The 17,344-nt window shown below is 38.9% G+C and overlaps 1 protein-coding gene across 1 annotated transcript in view; it reads right to left on the reverse strand.

Moving 5' to 3' along the window:
* Nucleotides 1-517: 517 nt before the first annotated feature.
* The window catches only part of LOC134356646 (inter-alpha-trypsin inhibitor heavy chain H3-like), an 85,081-nt gene continuing 68,254 nt past the window's right edge, over nucleotides 518-17,344 (reverse strand). The window contains exons 20-23 of the mRNA XM_063067618.1: nucleotides 12,113-12,314; nucleotides 10,838-11,010; nucleotides 1,102-1,213; nucleotides 518-1,006 (exon numbers count right to left, since the gene is read on the reverse strand). Coding sequence (XP_062923688.1) covers nucleotides 862-1,006; nucleotides 1,102-1,213; nucleotides 10,838-11,010; nucleotides 12,113-12,314 — 632 coding nt within the window. The 3' untranslated portion in view covers nucleotides 518-861. The remainder of the gene's footprint in view (nucleotides 1,007-1,101; nucleotides 1,214-10,837; nucleotides 11,011-12,112; nucleotides 12,315-17,344) is intronic.

Here is a 17,344-nt window from a genome sequence, read left to right on the forward strand (position 1 = left end):
CAATTTAACCTTAATCTAAGTTTATACTGAGTTAAACTATTGCTTTCTAGCGAACAGTAAATTTGTATGGGTGGTCAGTGTTCATACAAGTATCAATCCTATGTTCCCTTAAAGGAACATTCAGATTTTTATGTTTTGTATTTACCCTAGACATGTTTCTTTATTGGAAATGGCCTTTTCATTGTTATTCTCAAGCATTGTGGAGTTATGTTGCTATTAGCTTGTATTCATAGTAATGGCTAACTCATTATGAGCCTACCGTGACAGGGTTACACTTGCAAAGTACAATCAAGAACTAATTCATCTGGAATGTCTGAAATGTATGTACGGTTAGGCTGCTGTAAAATGAAGCCATTACATCGATGCCATGAGCTTGATCTAATAGTGTGGCTACCAAGTACTGAATTATTTATAGTCACTGTATTTCTGCATTATAACCATTGGATTTAGAATGAAGTGCAATGCAATTTTATTTGACATAAACTGTATGCAAAGGAATTAATGTACCAATTGTAGTTACATATTTTCACCATTTTTATTTGATAAGCTGGTTAGATCCAAACTTCAGGAACAGTTATTAACTTACAACCACCAGGCTCCTGAACTGGTGTGGATAACTTCATTCACAACAACTCTAAACTGATTCTACAATCTACAGACTCACTTTCAAGGACTCTACATCTCATTTTCTCAATATTATTTTATTTCCAGTTTGTCTTTTGCACGTTGATGTTAGTGAGTCTTTTTTTCTGTTTACATATAGATCTTCATTAAGTTCTATTGTACATCATCTTCCTGTAAATACCTGGTTGAATATGAATCTTAAGGTAATATACATATACATACTTTAACTTTGAGACATTATGATGTTGTTGAATCAAATAAAGAGGACACAATATAGTCAGTGTGTATTCCATCAATGAATCCTTTGCCATTGTTGTGCACAAACCAGCAAGGGACATTGGCACCCCGATTTGAATCCAGTCGGTAATCCTTCTGCCATCCTCTAGCAAGGAATACAATGAAGATGTAAAAAACAAAGAAAATTTGAATAACACATCCCAAAACACAGAAAGATGACACCACAATTAAGGCTTTTACCTTGTTACTGTGAGGGTCTGACCTTTCACAAGCATTGTTGCACTTGGTTTCTGTGGGTCTGATCCAGAGTGAATGTTGTATATTTTAGCTTTAATGTCATGGTAAAATTGACCTGAATCAATGCAAAAGTAAGAATTATTCTGCTAGAAATTACAATGTGTAACTAGCTACAGAAATATGGCATGTTCCCATTGCTCCTTAACAATTTTTAATTGATACATTATAGAAAGCATTCTCTCTTGATGCATAAAAGCTTGGTATATCAATTGTTCTGCACGTGATTGCAAGAAACTGTAGAGATATGGACACAGCTCAACACATCATGGTAATCAACCTCCCCTCAATGGACTCTGTCTGTATTTCTTGCTGCCTCAGTAAATCAGTCAAAATAATCAAAGACTGCATCCAGCCCCCCCCCCCCACCACCCCCACCCCACCAATTGGGCAGAAGATACAAACGCCTGAAAGCACAAACCACTAGGCACAAGGACAACTTCTGTCCTTGAACAGACCTCTTGTGGGGTAAGGTAGTTTCCTGACCTCTCAAACCATCTCATTATGATCTCGTACTTTGTTTACCTGCACTGCACTTTCTTTGTAGCTTTTAGACTTGTTATGTGTTGTTATTGTTCTACCTCAATGAACTGTATCATGATCTGTATAAACAATATACAAGATATACTTTTACTGTATTTAGGTATGTATGACAATACTAAACCAATACCTATCTACAACACAATGGTAGGGATCTAATCGTTAATGTCAAATTTCAGTTCTACTTTGGCTCACTGTAAGCAGGCAGTGACAGACATACAACCAATGTAATCTCCTCTTAGAATTTCAACAGGTTTGTCAGGAAAGATCTTCCCTTAAAGAAACAATGCTGACTTTGTCCTATCTTGTCTTATGTCACACAGTACTCCATAACCTCATCTTTAACAATTGACTCCAACAACATCCCAACCACTGACATCGGGCTAACTGGTCTATAATTTCTTTTCTGCTGCCTTTCTCCTTTCTTAAAGAGTGGAGTGACATTGGCAATTTTCCAGTCCTCTGGCACCATGCCAGAGTCCAATGATTTTTGAAGGATAACTCCTAATGCTACCACAATCTCTAACGCTATCTCTTTCAGAACCCTAGGGTGCAGTTCATTTGGTCTGGCTGACTTATGTACACTAGGACTTACAACTTTTTGAGTGCCTTCTCCCTTGTAATAGTAACTGCACCCAATTCTTTTCCCTCACACCCTTCAACATCTGATACACTGCTATCGTCTTCCACAGTGAAGATGGATGCAGAATACTCACTTAGTTCATCTGCCATCTCCTTGTCGCTCATTATTATTTCTCCAGCCTCATTTTCTAGTGGTCCTATATCCACTCTCATCTCTCTATTTTTCACGTACTTCAAAAAAGCTTTTACTATCCACTTTGATACAGTTTGTCAGGATCTGGGTCCTAGAGTGAAGCATTGCCCAGTGGTTGGACAATTTCCACGCTGGTCCAGATAGACTGGAAAGCCCATGTGTCAGGACCAGACGTGAGGGTCGTGCTGATTTTGCCTGCTTTCCCCCAATATTCATTCCTCTCCCTGCAGCGTTGCGGCGGTGAACTGCTCTGGTGGCAGTCATCTCTGCGTGTTTCATGGCGTTTTTGCCCCACTAATATAGCGAACTAAAATTGTGGCTTGGGCCTGCTCCGTCTGCCTCAGGGTGGGGATCCAGGGACACAGTCCGGTTTGGAATGTAGTCATTTGCTCCTGTTGTTTGCATGATATGTGTGAATGTTTCTTTCCTCTTTTTCAGCACAGTGGTTATGGTCCTCCTTTTTTAATTGGGTTATTTGGGTTTCTTTCAAACAAATCTCAAGGTGTATAATTTATACATTCTTTCATAATAAATGTACTTTGAATCTTTGAATAGCCAGAAGTCGTGGTGTATATTGGCACCAATGACATAGGTAGAAAAGGGGAAGAGGTCCTACGTAGATATATAAAGTTCAGAAAGGGGCTGAAGAGAGATTTCTCCCTATGTCACGGACTAGTGCAGGTATAAATGGGATGACAGCATGGATGACTGAGTGGGTGAGGAGATGGAGCAGGGGGCAGGGTTTCAAGTTCTTGGATCATTGGAACCTTTTCTGGGGACGGGATGACCTGTACAAGTGGAATGGGTTGCACCTGAACTGGAGGGGAACCAACATCCTAGCCACGAGGTTAGAGAGCTGGGAACTGGAGTCCCAGGTCAGTGAGGGAAGAATTGGACCAGAAGTTAGATGTCAGGGAGAGTGTTGAAATGCAAAACTGAAATAACAAGTATGATGGATCAGATGGTGTTTATTTTAATGCTTTGAGTATTATGGGCAAGAGTGATGAACTTAGGGCATGGATCAGTACATGGAACTATGATGTTGTAACCATTACTGAAACTTGGTTGAGAAAGGAGCAGGGTGATTAATGTACCAGGTTTTTGAAGTTTTATAAAAGATAGTGAAGGAGGTAAAAGTGTGTGTGGGAGTTGCACTACTAATCAGGGACAATACGGACCACCCAATTGTGACGGGGACATCGAGAGGCAGATAGGGAGACAGATTCTGGAAAGGTGTAATAATAACAGGGTTGTTATGGTGGGAGATTTTAATTTCCCAAATATCGATTGGCATCTTCCTAGAGCAAGGGGCTTAGATGGGCTGGAATTTCTTAGGTGTGTTCAGGAAGGTTTCCTGACACAATATGTAGATAAGCCTACAAGAGGAGAGGCTGTACTTGATCTGATATTGGGAAATGAACCTGGTCAGGTGTCAGGTCTCTCAGTGGGAGAGCATTGTGGAGATGGTAATCATAATTCTATTTCCTTTACCACAGCATTGGAGAGGGAACAGACAAGTTAGGAAAGCGTTTAATTGGAGTAAGGGGAAATATCAAGCTATCAGGTAGAAACTTGGAAGCATAAATTGGGAACAGATGTTCTCAGGGAAATGTACGGAAGAAATGTGGCAAATGTTCAGGGAATATTTGCGTGGCGTTCTGCATAGTTATGTTCCAATGAGACAGGGAAAGGATGGTAGGGTACAGGAACCGTGGTGTACAAAGGCTGTTGAAAATCTAGTCAAGAAGAAAAGAAAAGCTTACGAAAGGTTCAGAAAACTAGGGAAAGATGGAGATCTAGGAGATTATAAGGCTAGCAGGAAGGAGCTTAAGAATAAAATTGGGAAAGCCAGAAGGGGTTATGAGAAGGCCTTGGTGAGGAGGATTAAGGAAAACCCAAGCCATTCTACAAGTAGGTGAAGAGCAAGAGGATAAGACGTGAGAGAATAGGACTAATCAAGTGTAACAGTAGAAAAATTTGTATGGAACCAGGGGAAATAGCAGAGATATTTAATGAATACTTTGCTTAGGTATACATGATGAGGTGGTAAATTGGATTAGACATTGGCTCGATGGAAGAAGCCAGAGAGTGGTAGTAGAGGATTGCTTCTCTGAGTGGAGGCCTGTGACTAGTGGTGTGCCACAGGGATCAGTGCTGGGTCCATTGTTAGTTGTCATCTATATCAATGATCTGGATGATAATGTGGTAAATTGGATCAGCAAATTTGCTAATGATACAAAGATTGGAGGTGTAGTGGACAGTGAGGAAGGTTTTCAAAGCTTGCAGAGGAATTTGGACCAGCTGGAAAAATGGGCTGAAAAATGGCAGATGGAGTTTAATACAGACAAGCGTGAGGTATTGCACTTTGGAAGGACAAACCAAGGTAGAACATACAGGGTAAATGGTAGGGCACTGAGGAGTTCAATAGAACAGAGGGATCTGGGAATACAGATACAAAATTCCCTATAAGTGGCATCACAGGTAGATAGGGTCAAAAAGAGAGCTTTTGGTACATTGGCCTTTATTAATCAAAGTATTGAGTATAAGAGCTGGAATGTTATGATGAGGTTGTATAAGGCATTGATGAGGCCGAATCTGGAGTATTGTGTTCAGTTTTGGTCACTAAATTACAAGAAGGATATTAATAAGGTTGAAAGAGTGCAGAGAAGGTTTACAAGGATGTTGTCAGGACTTGAGAAACTCAGTTACAGAGAAAGGTTGAATAGGTTAGGACTTTATTCCCTGGAGTGTAGAAGAATGAGGGGAGATTTGATAAGAGGTATATAAAATTATGATGGGTATAGATAGAGTGAATGCAAGCAGGCTTTTTCCATTGAGGCAAGGGGAGAAAAAAAAACCAGAGGACATGGGTTAAGGGTGAAGGGGGAAAAGTTTAAAGGGAACATTAGGGGGTCTTCTTCACACAGAGAGTGGTGGGAGTGTGGAATGAGCTCCCAGACGAGGTGGAAAATGTGGGTTCTTTTTTAACATTTAAGAATAAATTGGACAGATACATGGATGGGAGGTGTATGGAGGGATATGGTCTGTGTGCCGGTCAGTGGGACTAGGCAGAAAATGGTTCGGCACAGCGAAGAAGGGCCAAAAGGCCTGTTTCTGTGCTGTAGTTTTTCTATGGTTTCTATTCACTACGGAAAAGGACCTTGGCAATTGTAGGGATGACTTACAGTGGATTAAAAAAATTGAGCACATAGACATTAAGAAAGAGGATGTCCTGGAGCTTTTGGAAAGTATCAAGTTGGATAAGTTTCTGGGACTACATGAGATGTACCCCATGCTACTGTGGGAGGTGAGGAAGGAGATTGCTGAGCCTCCGGTGATGATCTTTGTGTCATCAATGAGGACGGGAGAGGTTCTGGAGGATTGGAGGGTTGCAGATGTTGTTTCCTTATTCAACAAAGGGAGTAGAGATAGCCCAGGAAATTATAGACCAGTGAGTCTTACTTCAGTGGTTGGTAAGTTGAAGGAGAAGATCCTGAGAGGCAGGATTTATGAACATTTGGAGAAGCATAAAATGATTAGGAAAGTCAGCATAGCTTTGTCAAAGGCAAGTCGTGCCATACGAGCCTGATTGAATTTTTTGAGGATGTGACTAAACACATTGATGAAGGTAGAGCAGTAGATGTAAGATATATGGATTTCAGCAAGGCATTTGATAAGGTACTCCATGCAAGGCTTATTGAGAAAGTAAGGAGGCATGGGATCCAAGGGGACCTTGCTTTGTGGATCCATAACTGGTGTGCACACAGAAGGCAAAGACTGGTTGTAGATGGGTCATATCCTTCATGGAGGTTGGTGACCAATGGTGTGCCTCAGGGATCTGTTCTGGGACCATTTCTCTTCATGATTTTTATAAATGACCTGGATGAGGAAGTGAAGGGATGGGTTAGTAAATTTGCTGATGACACAAAGGTTGGGGGTGTTGTGGATAGTGTGGAGGGTGTCAGAGGTTACAGTGGGACATTGATAGGATGCAAAACTGTGCTGAGAAGTGGCAGATGGAGTTCAACCCAGATAAGTGTGAAGTGGTTCATTTTGGTAGGCCAAATATGATGGCGGAATATAGCATTAATGGTAAGACTCTTGGCAGTGTGGAGGATCAGAGGGATCTTGGAGTCCGAGTTCATAAGACTCTCAGAGCTGCCGCGCAGGTTGACTCTGTGGTTAAGAAGGCCTTCCTCAACCATGGGATTGAGTTTAAGAGCTGAGAGGTAATCTTACAGCCATATAGGACCCTGGTCAGACCCCACTTGAAGTACTGTGCTCAGTTCTGGTCACCTCACTATAGGAAGGATGTGGAAACTATAGAAAGGGTGCAGAGGAGATTTACACGGAAGTGGCCTGGATTGGGGAGCATGCCTTCTGAGAATAGTTTGAGTGAACTTGGCCTTTTCTCCTTTGAGTGACAGACAATAAGATGTGATCTGATAGAGGTGTATAATATGATGAGAGGCATTGATCATGTGGATAGTCAGAGGCTTTTTCCCAGGGCTGAAATGGCTAACACAAGAGGGCACAGTTTTAAGGTGCTTGGAAGTAGGTACAGAGGAGATTCAAGGGTAAGTTTTTAATGCAGAGAGTGGTAAGTGCGTGGAATGGGCTGCTGGCGATGGTGGTGGAGGCTGATACGATAGGGTCTTTTAAGAGGTTCCTCGGTAGGTACATGGAGCTTAAACAAATAGAGGGCTATGGGTAACCCTAAGTAATTTCTAAAGTAAGTACATGTTCAGCACAGCATTGTGGGCTGAAGGGCCTGTATTGTGCTGCAGGTTTTCCATGTTGCTATGTTTCTATATTACAGATGCACTCAGTGCAGACTTCAGGGTGGGGTCAGACACTGAGTCTATTTGGGTGGAACTCAGGAATAGAAAGGATACAATCACACTGATGGGATTGTACTACAGATCTCCTGATAGCCACCGGGACATTGAGGAACAGATATGTAATCAGATGAAGGAAATGTGTAAAAATAATAGGATTTCAACTTCCCTAATATAAACTGGGACCTTCTTAGTGTTAGGGGTTTAGATGGGACTGAATTTGTTAAGTGTATCCAGGAAGATTTCTTAAAAGAATATGTGGATGGCCCAATGAGAGTAGGGCCGTTTTAGACCTGGTGTCGGGTAATGAGCCTGGCCAGGTGACAGACCTTCCAGTGGGTGAACAGTTAGGGAACAATGACCACAGCTCCTTAAGTTTCAGGACAGTGATAGATAAGGACAGGTATGGTCCTTGTGGGAGAGTTTTAAATTGGAGCAGGGCAAATTAAAAGGGCATCAGTCAGGAACTAAGAAGCCTTAACAGGGAACATCTTTTCTCTGGCAAGTCCACATCAGACGTATGGAAGGGGCTTAGGGATCAATTGCAGAGAGTACAGGGAAGATATGTTCCTTGTAGAAGGAAGGACAGGGATGGAAAGATAAGAGAACCTGGATGTCCAGAGAGGTGATGAATTCAGTCAAGAAGGAAAAGGAAAAATGTAAAGCTTTGGAAGTTGGGATGAAACGAAGCACATGAGGAGTATAAAGGAGCCACAAAAGAACTAAAGAAGGGAATTAAGAAAGCCAGGAGGGGCCTTGAAAAGTCCTTGCAAAGTAGGATTAAGGTGAATCCCAAGGCATTCTACACGTTCATTAAGAACAAGAGGATTACGAGGGAGAGGGAGAGAGTAAGATAAAGGGAGGAACATTTGCTTGGATGCAGAGAATGTGAGTGAGATATTTAATGAGTACTTTGCTTCCATATTTACCAAGGAAAAGGATATGGAGGACCAGGATATCAGTGTTGAGTGCATTTAGTGGTCAAGGAGGAGGAAGTATTGGACTTCCTAATGAGTGTTAAGGTGAATAAGTCCCCAAAGCCTGATGGGATTTACCCCAGGTTATTGAAAGAGGCAAGAGACAAGGTGCTAGACCCTTGACCAGTACCTTCATGTCCTCTCAAGCCACAGGTGAGATCCCAGAGGAATAGCGAGTGGCTAATGTTGTGCCTCTATTTAAGAAGGGAACAAGGAAAAATCCTGGGAACCATAGACTGGTGAGTCTCATGCCAATTGCAGCAAAATTGCTGGAGAAAATTCTGAGGGATAGGATACATGAGCATTCGGAAACCCCTGGCCTAGTTAGGGAGATCCAGCATGGCTTTGTACGTGGCAGGTCATGCCTTACCAACTTGACTGAGCTTTTTGACAAGGTGACAAGAGAGACTGATGAGGGTAGGGCAGTGGATGTTGTTCACATGGATTTTAGTAAGGTGCTTGACAAGCTCCCTCATAGGAGGCTAATCCAGAAGATTAAGATGCATGGGATCCATGATGAATTGGCTGTCTGGATTCAGAATTGGCTTGCACACAGAAGACGAGGGTCGTGATTGAAGAGACTTATTCAAGCTGGAGACCTATGCTTAGTGGAATTCCACAGGGATCTGTGCTGGGACCTCTGCTGTTTGTAATGTATATAAATGACCTGGATGAAAATGGATATGGTGGGTTAGTATATTTGTAGATGAAACCAAGATTGGTTGAGTTGTGGATAGTGTAGAAAACTGGCAAGGAATACAGCATGATATAGATCAGTTACAGATATGGGCAGAGAAATGGCACATGAAGTTTAACCCAGATAAATGTGAGGTGTTGCGCCTTGGTAGGGCAAATATAGGGAGACGGTACACTGTTAAGGCCGAGGTCCTTAACAGTGTTGCTGTCAGAGAGATCTTGGGATCCAAGTTCATAGCTCCTTGAAATTGGCTGTACAGGTCGATAAGGAGGTCAAGAAGGCTTGTGGAATACTTGTTTTTATTAGTCGAGGCATTGAGTTCAAAAGTCAGGAGGTTGTGTTGCAACTTTATAAAATGCTGGTTAGGCCAGATGTGGAGTATTGCATATGGTTGTGGTCGCCTCACTGTAGGAAAGATGTTAAGGCTTTGCAGAGGGTGCAGAGGAGGTTCACCAGGATGCTGCCTGCTTTAGAGGGCATGTGTTATCATGAGAGGTTAGATAAACTTGGGTTGTTTTCTCTGGAGTCCCAGAGGCTGAGGTGATATCTGATGAGGTTTACAAGATTATGAGAGGCATAGATAGAGTGGACAGAGAGTATCTGTTTCCCAGGGTTGAAATAGCTAACACCAGTGGGCATGCTTTGAAGGTGAGAGGGGATAGGTTTGAGGGGAAGGTGAGGGGAAGTTTTTCACTCAGAGAGTGGTGGATGTCTGGAATGTGCTGCCTGGTCTGGTGGTAGTGGCAAATACATTAGAGGCTTTTAAGAGACATTTGGATAGGCGCATGGATGTAAGGAAGATGGAGGAATATGGTCATGGTGTAGATAGGAGGGATTACTTGGGTAGTTTTTAGCTGATCTGGCACCAGATTCTGGGCCGAGTGGCCTGTTCCTGCGCTGTACTCTTCAATGTCAAAATCAGAAACATTCAAGTTTAAGGCCGAATCTAGGCAGTTAATCATTTAACTGAGGCCGTCCCTTCAGTGCAGTACTAAAAACTGTCATACTGTCAGTTACATGTGATGCTGAGCTAAAATATTATGTGCTGAGAGTACATGTGAGATTGCAGTACATTAGGGTGAGTTATCCTAATATCCTGACCAACATTTAACTTTAACCAACAGTAATAAAACCGATTATTTTGTCATTTATATCAGTTTTATTTCTGAGATTTTGTGATATACAGTACTGCGCAAAAGTCTTAGGCACATAAGTATAGTTTGGGAAGCTAAAACCTTTCCACTGTTCCGTAGTAATTTTATGTATTGCACTGTACTGCTGCTGCAAAAGAAAATGAAATTTCATGACATGCAAGTAATGATAAACTTGATTCTGATATAGGTCTCTATTGTGGACTGAGAGGGGGAAGGGGACAGGGAGAGGGGAATCATGGTTGGGAAAAGAGAAGGGAGAGGGGAAGGAGCAGGAAGCACCAGAGAGACATTCTGTAATGGTAAATAAACCAATCATTTAGAATCAAATTATCTTGCCTGGTGTCTTAGGACTGAGCGTGTCTGCATCTGCCCCAACACCTGATCCCTGGCACTCTTTCACTGCCACCCGTCCCACACCCCTCCTACAATGCTCTAACCTTGTCATTGCCAACATCCTTTGCTCCCAGCAGATTTAAAAGCTCGCTTTCCACTCCATGTTGACAAATACAGTACTGTGCAAATGTCTAAGGCATCCTAGCTATATATATATATATGTGCACTTGAGAGTTTTGCACAGTACTGTATGTGTTGGGTATCAATTTTTTTATATTACAACACTGTCTTTTTCATTGGCAATGCAGTGCTTTGGGATACCTTGTGACACCATGTAAATGAATGTTCTGACCATGAAGTTAACATACCAAGCAATCCATGCGTCATATTGGAGAGCCTGAGGCTGTCAAGTGTATAAAATCCCAGAAAGTCTCTGTGTAGGGGGTGCTTTTTCCAGACCCGGTGCAGCACAATAACGAATGTTGCATCCTCTCCCATCGTTACTGTGAGATTCTTTTCTTTCACGATCGAGATCGAGAAGCTAGGGAAAATTTGATAAAGTGCTTTATTATTATCAAACTGAAATTGTTTCAACTCGTTATAACAGTTTTGGTTAAACAAAACCTGAAAAATAAAAAGAAGGTCTTTAAACGCCTTTTAATCAGAGACTATATGTGAAAAGAAGTTCATTGAAATTACTGCCCATAGGGTCAAACAGTGCAGAAACAGATCTTTTGGCCCACTGAGCCTGTGCTAACTGTCAACACTTCATTTATACTAGATCTACCCTAATTTTATTCTTCACACATTCCTGTCAACTACTGCCAGATTCCACCACTCACCTACACATTGGAGCTAATTGGCCTGCCAACCTAAATGTCTTTGGAATATGTGAAGAAACCAGAGCATCTGGGGGAGATCCATGTGGTCACAGAGAGAACACACAAACTCCAAAAGAACACTGAAGGTCAGGCTTGAACCCAGGTTGTTGAGCTGTGAGACAGCTGCTCCATTAATTGTATCACTGGCCTGTTCCAATACACTGCCATTTTAAGGAAGGCAGCAAAATTACTTTTTTTCATGACATAAATTTTATCATGCATGTTTTGAGAACATCATAAGAGTGTACTCAGGCAAAGCTCCATGTAAAGGTATAACATACTCCACATTTGTTCCTCCTTATGTCCTATATAATTGAGGTATACTGTACCATCCCTACATTTGTATTCAATTATCCACACAATAAATAGGAACATTCCATGAGTGTTGCCCATTCCTGGAGCTGTTCCCAGGTTACTTAATCCTGTGCAATTTTGAGACTGCCTTTTAGGATGTTGCTGAAGAGAATCCAGAGTTTTGTTACCACTCAACATTCCTTCCTTTCTATGTGAGAATGTTCTTGTCCTTATTTAATTCCTTCCCTGGTGGACAACTTAAAAAAATAGCTCAGCATAAATTTACAAAGCAATGAAAAGCTGACCTTAAACTTATCAAACCAGAAACATGCAGTAGAGAAACCAAGTGCTTTAAACTTCTCATTTCCACCAGACTAGTTGGGGGACATCAACCATATTTTCATAACCAGTGAAAATAAATCTATATTAAAAGATATTATGATTCTATTATTAAAGTGCAGCCAATACCTCTCAAATGTTAAGGTCGCTGTTGCTGACCAGGGAATAATAGTCCTGTCCTCCTCGTAAAATATAGTGATCACTTCAGTCGTTACTGATATTCTCAAGTTGATTTTTCTGATTTCAAGTCCAAACGTTCCAAAGTAGGTAGTTATTTTCTGGCTATTTTCTGGTCTCTTATCTCCTATTAATTCTCCATTTATTTTCAAGCCTGTTGTTTTATGATAAATATATAGGAAATAACAATAAATAGTAATATTTTGATTAGAAATGGAACATTTATGAATGACCATTGCTTTACAGAAATAATGAGTGGTCACTTGTACAGGTAATAAGGAAGAACTGAAAGATATGACAAATATAAGGAGGTAAGGAGTCAACATGGGGTAAGTTCGGTAATTGGCAGGGAAGATCTGGAATATGGACAATCACATGTCCACAACAAAACCAAAAATATATAACAGCAGATGTGATATGTAATCATTTTTACTTATGCCTAGTGAAAACATAAAAATATGAAGGTAGATGATGACTGAGAGACCAATTAGAAAGGGAAAGACGTGGGAAAAAAAGAAGAAAATAGGCTTGGAAATTTGCTTGTAAATATTTTGTGTCATTCTGGAAGCTTGCCTGGGCTCTTCTAAGCCTGCATTGTCCCTGTGTGTCTGATGTATCGGATGTACAATACATGACAGCAGTCCCAATGAAAAACACCTTTTGGAATGTTGTCAGAGAAATAAGACCATATTTTTCCAAGGAGCAACATCTGGTCACTCCTAAACTAAATACAGTGTCATGTGAAAAAGTTCTATATTTACCATCTATATTTAAAATTTCATCTTTAACTGTTTCTACCCTTGACCTTCCAAGCACTATTGGCCCTGAGCTTTGGGCTAACTTTGGTTACAATAATAATGGCAGAAGATTGAAAAAATGTATTAATGTAGAAGTAATACCATTGTTTTCACTTTCTGACACTAAATTCTTTTCATTTTACAGATAATTAAAAGCATTCATATTGTCTTACTGGAACTGATAATACTGCCAAAATTCAGTCAAATAACATGTGCATCTGTGTAGGCCATAGAAAACATACAGGAATGCTGCAAAGAAAAGGACTTGGGCTTTGTTATAGTATCAGGGAAATTAGAAAATAAATCGTTGGTATTTGCTAATGTTTATGCTCCAAATATAGACGACCCAGGAGTCTTTGAGCGCTTTTTTTCGTTTTTGCCTGATCTGAGTTTATACTCATTGGTGATGGCAGGAGACTTTAATTGCTGGTTAGATCCAGTTTTAGATCGGTCTTCTTCTAAATCAGCGACAGTTAATAAATCAGCTTTGTTTATTCACTCATTTCAAATTAAATGTGGTATTGTTGATATATGGCGTTTTTTATATCCAGCAATAGAGAATATTCATTTTTCTCTCATGTTCATCATACGTATTCCAGAATTGACTATTTTTTAAATTGATAACCAAATGATTCTATTAGTTCGATCTTGTGAATATAAAGAAATTGCTATCGCTGACCATCCTCCTATGCTTTTATCCATAAATCTTCCTGGTTTTCCTCAAACAAACAGATTCTGGCATTTTAATCTAACTTCGTAATCTGACAAGGATTTTTTAAAGTTCTTGGAGAGGCAAATTACTCTCTTTTTTGACGAGAATATGGTAGAGGAGACTTCTAGCCTTGTTATATGGGATGCCTTTAAAGCATATATTAGAGGACAAATTATTTCTTATACTGCAAGTGTTAAGAAAAAAAGCTAATAAAGAGAGAATTAATTTAGCCAATCAGTTGAAGCAATTAGACGAAGAATATGCCTTGACTTCAGATCCTATTTTATATAAAAGATGGGTTGAAATTAAAACTAAATATGATATTTTATTAACATATCCTATTGAAACTCAACTCCTAAAGGATAAAAGTCAATTTTATATTCATGGAGATAAAAAAGGTAAATTATTGGCTAACCAAATTAAAACTTCCAGTGCTAAACGACAGATTAAAGAAATTCATAAAGCTAACGGTGTTAGGACAACTGATCATTTAGAAATAAATGATACCTTTAGAGAATTTTATTCTAAGCTTTATAGTTCTGATCCTCTTAAAGATAATACTGTAATGAATAATATTTCAGACCAATTAAATATTCCTACGCTTTCTGTTGATAACCGAAAACAGTTGTATCAATGTATTTCTCATGAAGAAATAGCCGAGGCTGTACGCTCACTGCTTTCAGGGAAAGCTCCAGGTCCTGATGGATTGTCTGGAGAATTTTATAAGGCTTTTTCTTCTTTGCTTATACCTCATTTATGTTTAGTTTTTTCAGATTCTTTTAAGTCAGGTAGGTTGCCACAATCTTTTTATGAAGCTCCTATTTCACTTATCCTTAAAAAAAATAAGAACCCAATTGAATGTTCTTCATATAGACCAATTTCCTTACTTAATGTTGATGCTAAAATCTTATCTAAAATTCTGGCTCGTGGGATTGAAAATATCTTACCATCTATCATTTCTGATGATCTGATTGATTCTATTAAAATCGATATTCCCATTTTAATATTTGCCGGTTATTAAATGTTATCTATTCTCCTTCTAAGATATCGGAATGTGTGATATCCTTAGATGCTGAGAAGGCTTTTGATCAGGTTGAATGGCATTATTTATTTAAAATTTTAGAAAAATTTAATTTTGCGTCCAATGTTATTCGATGGATTAAATTACTGTATTTATCTCCTTCTACTCAGGTTCTTACTAATTCCCAGAATTCTAAACCATTTAAACTTCAACTTGGAACCAGACAAGGTTGCCCTTTGAGTCCTTTGCTCTTTGACCTGGCCTTAGAACCTTTAGCTATTGCTTTTCGAGAATCTAATGATATCACTGGTATTTTACGGAAGGGTACTACCCACAAAGCTTCACTTTATGCAGATGATTTATTGCTTTACATTTCTAATGTCAAAACTTCATTACTTTCTGTACTCTCTTGTTTTAGTCAGTTTTCTGGATATAAATTGAACCTACACAACAGTGAACTTTTTCCCTTGAATAATTTGGAATGAACTGATATTAACCTTCCTTTTAAAATTGTAAGAAACCAATTTACTTATTTGGGTGTAACAATTACTAAGAATTATAAATACCTATTTAAAGAAAATTTTCTTATTTTATTAAATTATACAAAAAGAACATTATCCGATTGGTTGCCCCTTTCGTTATCATTGATTGGTTGAATTAATTCTATTAAAATGAATGTTTTACCTAAATTTATATACCTTTTTCAGGCTTTACCTGTTTTTATTCCTAAATCCTTTTCTGACTCTCTGCACTCTATTTTATCCTCCTACATATGGAAAAATAAATGTCCTCGATTGAATAAAGTCCATCTCCAGAAAGTTAAAAAGAATGGAGGTTTAGCTTTACCAAATTTTAGGTTTTATTACTGGACAGCTAACATATGGAATCTTACATTTTGGTTATATTATATTAATCATGAGGACTGCCCAGGGTGGGTTTCTTTAGAAGCTAACTCTGTTAGTAAATTTTCTATTGCCTCTCTTTTGGGATCTTCACTTCCTTTATCCTTAAGTTAGATAACTGAAAATGTGGTAGTCAAACATACTTTGAAGATTTGGATGCAATTTAGAAAAAACTTTGGTCTATGGAGATTTTCCCTTTCTAGTCCCATTTTTAAAAAAAAATTTTTTAAGCCTTCTATGACTGATGTAGTTTTTAAACAATGGGATGGATTGGGCATTACCTGCTTCTGGGATATGTTTGTTGGAGGAAGTCTTTCTTCATTCGAACAATTGTCAACTAAATATAGTTTACCAAAAACCCATTTTTTTGGTACTTACAAATTAGAGACTTTCTGTGATCTCAATTATATACATTTCCTAATAGTCCTGATAAGAACTTATTAGATGAAATTCTTAATATGCAATCTTTTTATAATGGTTCAATATTCAATATTTATGATATGTTGATGGGAATGAGAAATGATCCTTTAGACAAAATCAAAAATCTTTGGGAACAAGATTTACAGACTTCAATTTCTGAAGAAACTTGAAATGAAATTTTTAAATCGGTTAATACGTCATCATTATGTGCTCGTCATTCCCTCCTACAATTTAAAGTGGTCCGTAGGGCTTATATGACCAAGGATAAGTTATCTCATTTTTATATGGATACTGTAACAGGTGTAACCATGGAGAAGCTTCATTTATACATATGTTTTGGACATGTCCAAGTCTAGGAAAATATTGGAAGGAAGTATTCCAAACTTTTTCTGTACTCTTTAAAGTAAATTTTAAGCCTAATCCTTAGACTGCCCTATTTGGTATTGTTGGAAGGAAAGATATCATCTTGAAGACATTTGATTTGCACATTCTGGCTTTTATCTCTCTTATGGCTCGGAGAGCGCTTTTGTTTAAATGGAAGGATGCTGTTCCGCCTAACCATGCTCAGTGGTTACGGGATGTTATGGCATGCCTAAGTTTAGAAACGATTTGTTGTCCAATTTCTGAATCTAACCAAGACTTTCAAAATTTGTGGGGGCCGTTCTAAAATCATTTTCATAATCTTTGATTTCTTGTTAAAGTACAGAAGCTGGTTAATAGCGTATTTTATTATCTGATAAGGTTTTTTTCCTTTATCAAACAGCTTTGACTTTGGTAGTGGGTATAGAATTTTAATATAAAATTGTTTATATTCTAACATACAATTTAATCTAATCTATATGAATATAGGGTAAGGAGTTCGTTAATGTTATTCAATATAATGTATCTGGTGATATATTTTTTCTTTGGTTTTATAATATGTATTTTCCTGGAGTCTGTATTCTTCTATGTAGAAGTTAATAAAATTAATAAAAATATTGAAAAAGGAAAGGCTTTCCAGATGTCTTGGCCAACATAAATAATTTCAAACACAAAATACTCTGCAGATGCTGGGATCAAAGCAACACGCGCAACACACTGGAGAAACTCAGCAGGTCGGGCAGCATCTGTGGAAGCGAACGGTCAACGTTTCGGGCCGAGACCCTTCGTCAGATAATTTCATTTATCTCATTGTTTTCTGGGGTCTTGCTGAGTACAAAATGGCCAATGTACTTATCTAAAATAACATCAAATCTGTCTTTAAGGTTATTAATTGACAACAGAGCACATTGGAAAATCTGTAGGACATGAAAGAGAGTAAAAAAATGTTTCCCTTCCTTTATTGTGAAAACT

Source organism: Mobula hypostoma, chromosome 15 (genome assembly GCF_963921235.1).
Source record: "Mobula hypostoma chromosome 15, sMobHyp1.1, whole genome shotgun sequence".
In the NCBI taxonomy this organism is placed as follows: domain Eukaryota; kingdom Metazoa; phylum Chordata; class Chondrichthyes; order Myliobatiformes; family Myliobatidae; genus Mobula; species Mobula hypostoma.